This window comes from Symphodus melops, assembly GCF_947650265.1.
Source record: "Symphodus melops genome assembly, chromosome: 10".
NCBI classification, from domain to species: domain Eukaryota; kingdom Metazoa; phylum Chordata; class Actinopteri; order Labriformes; family Labridae; genus Symphodus; species Symphodus melops.
In genome coordinates this window covers 307,501-315,309 of record NC_136700.1, presented here as the reverse complement: position 1 = coordinate 315,309, position 7,809 = coordinate 307,501, and the positions used below count along the sequence as shown (strand labels likewise).

Below are 7,809 nucleotides of genomic sequence, written 5' to 3'. Positions count from 1 at the left end.
AGAGAGAGAGAGAGAGAGAGAGAGAGAGAGAGAGAGACAGAGAGAGAGAGACAGAGAGAGACAGGGAGAGAGAGAGAGAGACAGAGAGAGAGAGACAGAGAGAGAGAGAGAGAGAGAGAGAGAGAGAGAGAGAGAAGTGTCTGAATGACACAAATTCAAATTCAAGGGTAAACACAACTTTCTACTTGTCTTGTAAGTTTCGTGAAGCAGGAGAAACCTGCCAGCGGCGTCCTGTGACATCACGTCCTGAGTCACGGCGTGCAGACGGGTTAAACATGAAAAACAGCTGAAGCTTGGTCCTCACAGAGTCACAGAGAGTCGCCTCCTCCAGGCTCACAGAACCCGAAAGTCCTGTTTCAAGACCGCAGCACACCTCATAGGACTGGAGCTTCTATGAGTCACACGAGCAGCTCTCTGTCACCAGCAGGGGGCGCCTTCATGATCATCACTCTCTACTTCACTGGGGAAATCAAAACAAGCGCCCCAAACTTCAGGAGTGCTGCACCTCCATCGAGGTCTTCACACGGGGACCTACGTGGATCTGAAGATCCTCTGAGGACTGAGAGGGAACCATCAAGTCCCACAGCCCGCCTGCTTTCTACCACAGAGGGACGTTCTGCCCCCTGCTGGACTGTGAGGGGATTAACCCAGCTCCTCAGGATCTTCAGTCCAATCATCCAATCAGCTGCCGGCACTACAACGACATCATCCAATCAGCTGCCGGCACTACAACTCCATCATCTAATCAGCTGCCTTCACTACAACTCCAACATCCAATCAGCTGCCTGCACTACAACTCCATCATCCAATCAGCTGCCTGCACTACAACTCCATCATCCAATCAGCTGCCTGCACTACAACTCCATCATCCAATCAGCTGCCTGCACTACAACTCCATCATCCAATCAGCTGCCATCACTACAACTCCATCATCCAATCAGCTGCCATCACTACAACTCCATCATCCAATCAGCTGCCTGCACTACAACTCCATCATCCAATCAGCTGCTGCACTACAACTCCATCATCCAATCAGCTGCCGGCACTACAACTCCATCATCCAATCAGCTGCCGGCACTACAACTCCATCATCCAATCAGCTACAAGCAACGATCTTCCTGGTGGTTTCCTGCCTGTTCATAGTAAGTTGAAGTTTGGAGGAGTCCGTTAGCGTGTGGTTAGCATGTGGTTAGTGTGTGGTTAGCGTGTGGTTATCCTGTGTGATCCATCAGCAGGACTCCTCTGACACCGACTTTTGCTTTCTGTGTAAAATGTTCCTCCAGAGTTGCCGTAGCTGTCCCGTTCATTATTCTATATTCAGTGAGCTAGCTCAGTCATGTGACGCTGCGCAGAGTAACCACATGTTACTCGAGTCCTGGTACCCGTCCCTCGCCCTCCTCGCTCCGTGTCTGATCATAAACACGCCGCGCTGTGAGGGAACGTTCTGAAGAGTTTGTTATGATTTGTTTTTATTCATGTTGTCGACTGATTTTAATGAAATAAATAACCCTGATTATGATGTTTGTACATTTACACATTCAGTTTACGTTACCATGGCAACAAAACAGACCTGTTGAAGTTTAAAACTCTGGTACCTTAGCAACCCTGATCACAGACTCTGGATCAGGTCCTGCAGACACCCTGACCACAGAGTCTGGATCAGGACCTGCAGACACCCTATCACAGAGTCTGGATCAGGACCTGCAGACACCCTATCACAGAGTCTGGATCAGGACCTACAGACACCCTGATCACAGAGTCTGGATCAGGACCTACAGACACCCTATCACAGAGTCTGGATCAGGACCTGCAGACACCCTGACCACAGAGTCTGGATCAGGACCTGCAGACACCCTATCACAGAGTCTGGATCAGGACCTACAGACACTTTGATCACAGAATCTGGATCAGGACCTGCAGGTACCCTGATCACAGAGTCTGGATCAGGACCTGCAGACACCTTGATCACAGAATCTGGATCAGGACCTGCAGACACCCTTATCACAGAGTCTGGATCAGGACCTGCAGACACCCTGATCACAGAGTCTGGATCAGGACCTGCAGACACCCTGATCACAGAGTCTGGATCAGGACCTGCAGACACCTTGATCAGAGAATCTGGATCAGGACCTGCAGACACCCTGATCACAGAGTCTGGATCAGGACCTGCAGACACCCTATCACAGAATCTGGATCAGGACCTGCAGACACCCTGATCACAGAGTCTGGATCAGGACCTGCAGACACCCTGATCACAGAGTCTGGATCAGGACCTGCAGACACCCTATCACAGAATCTGGATCAGGACCTGCAGACACCCTGATCACAGAGTCTGGATCAGGACCTGCAGACACCCTGATCACAGAGTCTGGATCAGGACCTGCAGACACCCTGATCACAGAGTCTGGATCCGGACCTGCAGACACCCTGATCACAGAGTCTGGATCCGGACCTGCAGGTACCCTGATCACAGACTTTGAATCAGGATCAGCAGACTCTCACTGAGGGTTAGATTCATAATAAACAAATAAGAGAGCAGAAACCAGCAGAGGACCAGGACACAGTCAGGGTTCTAGTCCAGCCTCATGGTCCCCGTGTGGAGGACTCTGCGGACACATGATGCAGCCATGCGGGCAGCCTGCAGCCGCAGCCCCGCCACCACCTCCACCTGCTGCGGCCTACACTCACCACGGCGCCTTCTTTACTGCAAACACCGATCAGACTGACGTCATTTTCCTACCAGAACACCGGGTCACATCCCCGCCACATGGGTCCGTTTGTTTCGGTAGCTTCATGCTAACAGTTAGCCTGTATGCACCGGGACCGCGGTGTTTCCCAGCCGCTCTACCCGGGCCCTACGCACTCATGCCGGGGCTGCTTCGCAAGCGCGGGGCGGGACGTGCTCCGGGGCCTGGCCGCCCGCACCGAGGCTCGGAGCGGACAGCGACGGGGACCGCGGCGACAGTCCGGCCCAGGTTTAGATGTGAAACATGTATCAGACTTGTCGGGCGAAGCGGAGACTCACCCTCTGCCGCCACCAAAGCTACCGTAGGCCCGGTCCCGGTCGTCGTAGCTCTCGTAGTCCGCCATTACTGCTGCTGTGTGTCGGAGGAGGAGGTCCTACACGTCACGCACTGACCGAGTTTAGGTGTCCGCAGAGCGCCTGACCGGGTTTCCTCACATTTTGGGAAACAGAAACTTTAAAGTAAAGCTTTTTTATATGAAACCACTTACATGGAGCTCAGATGTAAACAGATGTAAACAGATGCACAACTCTTGTGTTGTGAATGTTTAAAAAAACAAACAAATGAACTAAATGCTTGATTTTGTCATAAACATAATGTTTTTAAAAATGTATAAGAAGGATTAACACATTTTGTACCTGAAAGATAAAATATATATTGAACAAATGTAAAATTGAAAGGGTTAATGATTGCATTGAACTCATATGTGCTACAAGCTTAAATAGAAGCATGAAAACATCCAAGAAGCAGGCAGAGTTGAAAATGAGCACAGGAACAAAAGCTGAGGGCAGTGATGATAAAGAAAGCGTTTTTTTAAGGAGGACATATTTTCCCCTTTCCCCCCCAATATGACACCAGAGGTGTGTGACCCTGTAGAAACCAGCTCTCAGAACGCTCTGCTTTTATTTGTGTGTCTCTTTAAATGTATTGACCCCCCCGCAATAAATTGCATTGAATTGCCCCTCAGTGATAAATAACAGTTTTTATTTAAATTGAATTCATGTCTTCATTGGGATACTTGTCAAATAAAAAAACAAGGCGTCATTTACTGTTTATTAATTGTAAATAATGACATTTTAATGGAATTTTATGGGAAAGACATTTAAGAATTGAGTCAAATTAGAGTTTCACAGTTTTAGTGTTAAAACCGATAAATTGATTTGAAAAGGTCACATTGAAAATGCAGTGCCAACGACTTTGTAATGTTGCAGATGGTGAAAGGAACAGGAAGAGCCACACGTCAGTTTCTCCATCCTGCAGTAAAGATTATCTGATAAAAAGGAAGCAAAGAAAACATCAACATCTTACTCCTCAAAGACTTTTATTTACATCTTATTTTAAACCTTCTCAAAGATATATTCTTCTTTCCCCTCTTTGTTTTTGTCTTAAGGATGGAACAGTTGATCAAATCCGTGATTTAAGTTCAGTCTGAGAGCTCTTATCCACTGGTGCCTAAACTCATTTATCTATGACAATCGACTGAACTTTTCAAACCTAAACAAGAGTCAGCTAGAAGTGTTAGCCTAGCGGTTACATCATGCAGGCTGTAGTCCTCATTGCAGCAGTCGTGGGTGCGACTCTGACTTTGCTGCATGTCGTCATTTCTCCTCCCAATATTTCCTGTCTCTCTGCAGCTGTTCTATCCAATAAAGGCAAAAGATCCCAAAATATTGAATTTCATGTTGTCCCACAATAATTGCACACAAACAACAAACATAACAAAAAAATATAAAACATATTTCATCTGAAGTTTTAAAATTGCATATAGAAATGGAAGATTTCAGGGTTTCTTTTACTCTGCTCACTTGTTGGTCTTGAAGACATATGACCTCTGTGCGACCTTCTGTGTAGTCCTTGTTCAGGTCTGACGGACTGCAGAGCTCTTGTTTTAGAACTCCTGGAGTTTTCTTTAGGTCTCATGAAACCTGAAATCTGTTCATGTCCACGTACCGTTCTCTAGATCTGGCTCTAGTTTAACGCCTTGTGGATGCTTGTGTTCAGATCTACAAAGAGATGTAAGTATTTACTGCTTAGGGATCTTTTAAAGGTCTGGCAGAGTTCCTTGAAGATTTGCTATCGAACATTTTCCATCGTCATGGACTATGGTCCGTTGAAGAGCTTGTGTAGATGTCAATTTCAGCATCTAAACCAGAATGATTAGATGCTAAAATTAAGTCTCACTGATTATGTGCAGTTCTAGTAAAAGATCTCCTGAAGCTGGAATGGTTCAGAAGTCTTGTAGATATCTAGAGGCTAAGGTCCTTGTCATGTCGAACAGAAGTCCCATTTCCCTGTACGTCCAGAAATAGTTGTTCAGATCAGGATCTTGTTGGTCTTGCCATATTCTTGTAGAGGTCTTGCTGAATGTAGTTCTCGTTCTTGTCGATCTGTCACAGGTTGATCAGGGTCTATCTCAGTCCAGCAGATGTGGATGTTGAGGTTTTTGGAGAACAGTAGTGATGTCAGCTGTGTGTTTCCGGTTCTTCAGGGATTCCCTTCAGGTTTAGGGGAGGGGAGTCGCTCTGTGGCGGTGAGGCTCTCGGCGCCCGCTGTCTCAGATCCTTTGTCCTGACATCCGTCTCATCAGGAATCATGGTTTTCCCCAAAGCCTGGAGGAACAAACCACACTGTAACTAAGTGTATGTGCTCAAAGGCAATAAACACAAACCAGAACCAGGTGGTAAAAAAAACAGAACAACAAACTTTGAACAACCCTATCATTGGACGAGTTACCTGATTTTCAGCCAGCGCCTCCTTAGCCATGTAGTGCTCCCTCTTTATCTTCACCTCCACCTCCTCGGGGATGTCAGGGACCATCATGTCAATCAGACGTCCAATGAAGAAGACCACATGCTGACGAAGAGACAGTGGAAGAGCACCAATCAGGTCACAACAGGAACATGATTGATCCGGTACGTGGGAAAAGGTTTTTATCACGTTAGAACCACAAAAATGAAGGTCTACGATTCTGAGTGGATTCAAAGCCTGCAGACAGGATTCTTTCTTGACGCACAGCTGGAGCATGAGCTGTTGGTCCTGGCTAATAAGTGGCGCTGCTATCATTTGCTAGCTCTCAGAGTTGGTGATACATGACTCTCATAGTACCAGTACTGTGTACGGACCAAGAAGAGCGTGAGGCCACACAAGTTTGAGCCAACATGTTCAGCATGCAGCGTCTGTAAAATGAAAGTGAAGAACTTCAGGAACGATTAAAAGGCCCGAGCTAGCATCATACCGCCCCAACTTCAGTTAGCATAAACTGAACAGCAGTCAACAGCTGCTAGCCAACGCTCATGTTTCATTTTAAACAGGAAGACTTTACAGACTTTAAACAAGTTTCTGATCAAAAATTCTCAGCTGTAGCCACAAATTTGTTTCAAATTAAATGTTTGTGTTTGTGTCACAGAACAATAAGCAGCACACTGGAGGAGATCCTGAAAGAAACACTTTGAAACACAAATAAAATCACAACCCAACGAATCAAAGTCCAATCCAGGGATCTTGATCTTCACTCCCCTTTGATTCATGATGTAAAACACAGCTGACGTGGCTCTCTTAAAGTCCACGACCCGAGTTCAGGACATAAACTATCGAAACAAAGCGAGTGAGTTCAGCTTCAGCTGAGGAGCGCCTGTTCATCAGTTTAACTGTGATTAATAAGTCCCACAGAGACTTCAGCCCGGATCACTCCACAGGTATGGACCTACTTTTTAAATGTTAGTTTAGAGGACGGATCACTCGTTTATAAGAATCCCAGAGAGTCGACGGAGGAAGCTGGTTTTGTCCTTTAGTTTAAAGTATTTGAGCTTTAGCACCTGCTGATGTTTTGCATTGAGTTGATTCCTCAATCTGAGCAGACGTGTTGTGTCGTCACGATGTTGTGAACACAGACTTAGACATGTGGGAGACACTGACCTCGAACACGATGACGAAGGTGAGTCTGATGGCGAGCAGGTGAAAGTACTCAGGGAGGTGATCTCCGTCTTGATCTCTGAAACCTCGATACCTGCACACCAGAACAAAGTTACAGCCTGAGCGTGGCGTGCGTTCTGTGAGCGTGTCTGAGCGCCGTGGCCCACCTGCACGGCGTGTGATGCTGGCTGTAGTTGCGCGGCGATGATGCCAAGGTGAAGTTGATGTAGCCGGTCATAGTGCTGTCCTTGATGTAGCGGTAGTACAGACGAGGCACAAAGGACGAGGTGAACGCGATGAGGAACGCCTAAAGGCACAAAGGTTAGGTCAGAGCGACTCCTCGTGATCAGCTGATCAGAAAACCTCCAATCAGCACGCAGCAGAGATGCTGAAAGGTCTTACGTTGCTTAGAACAGCGATGTGTGAGATGCCATGCAGGATGGTGAACCAGATGCCGATGTCCTGAGCTCTCTCCGCCACCGGGCGGCGATATTCAGTCACAAACTTCTGAGCGTCCAAACGAAGCTCCACCCAGTTATTGATGAGAGCGAAGAGCGGCGCCAGAGGACACGCCGCCACGAAGATGGTGATAAAACCAAACTGAAGCACTGAGGAACACAACGAGACACCTCAGTCAAGCTCCCTCTCAGCCAATCAGGACGCAGAATATGTGTCAACGCTTACCCATCTCCAAGTATTCACTGAAGAGTCCCTCACAGACCAGCAGCTGGTAGTCTGCCTCCCAGGGAGACTCCTCCTCCACCACCTCCCCTGTTGTCTCCTCTCCCGCCTCCTTCTTCACCTCCTTCACACGGGGACGAGTCTTCTTCTTCTGCCACCACGTCCTCAACTTCCTGCCACCATATTAGGAACAAGTCGTGCTTTCATTTTGAAGGAGTGTCATAAACAATCATCCATAAACAGATGGAGGTCCGTGTGTGTGTGTGTGTTGTGTGTGTGTGTGTGTGTGTGTGTGTGTGTGTGTGTGTGTTTACGGTAAGATGAACTCCTGGGCGTTGTTGATCAGCTGTTTTCCCACCATGATGACGAGCAGCTCCTGAGCCAGTTCAATCAGACATCCGCCCGCTCCACACTGTGAGCACACACACACACAAACAGCTGTCATGCTCCTCATCACCTCCTTCACCTGCAC

The 7,809-nt window shown here is 47.5% G+C and overlaps 1 protein-coding gene across 1 annotated transcript in view; it reads right to left on the bottom strand.

Annotated features, from left to right (window-relative positions):
- Window positions 1–3,934: 3,934 nt before the first annotated feature.
- The window catches only part of ano7 (anoctamin 7), a 13,841-nt gene continuing 9,966 nt past the window's right edge, over window positions 3,935–7,809 (bottom strand). Inside the window, exons 17-23 of the mRNA XM_079354045.1 lie at window positions 7,652–7,749; window positions 7,341–7,510; window positions 7,059–7,264; window positions 6,824–6,963; window positions 6,660–6,750; window positions 5,478–5,597; window positions 3,935–5,353 (exon numbers count right to left, since the gene is read on the bottom strand). Of these exons, the coding sequence (XP_079210171.1) occupies window positions 5,207–5,353; window positions 5,478–5,597; window positions 6,660–6,750; window positions 6,824–6,963; window positions 7,059–7,264; window positions 7,341–7,510; window positions 7,652–7,749 (972 nt within the window). The 3' untranslated portion in view covers window positions 3,935–5,206. The remainder of the gene's footprint in view (window positions 5,354–5,477; window positions 5,598–6,659; window positions 6,751–6,823; window positions 6,964–7,058; window positions 7,265–7,340; window positions 7,511–7,651; window positions 7,750–7,809) is intronic.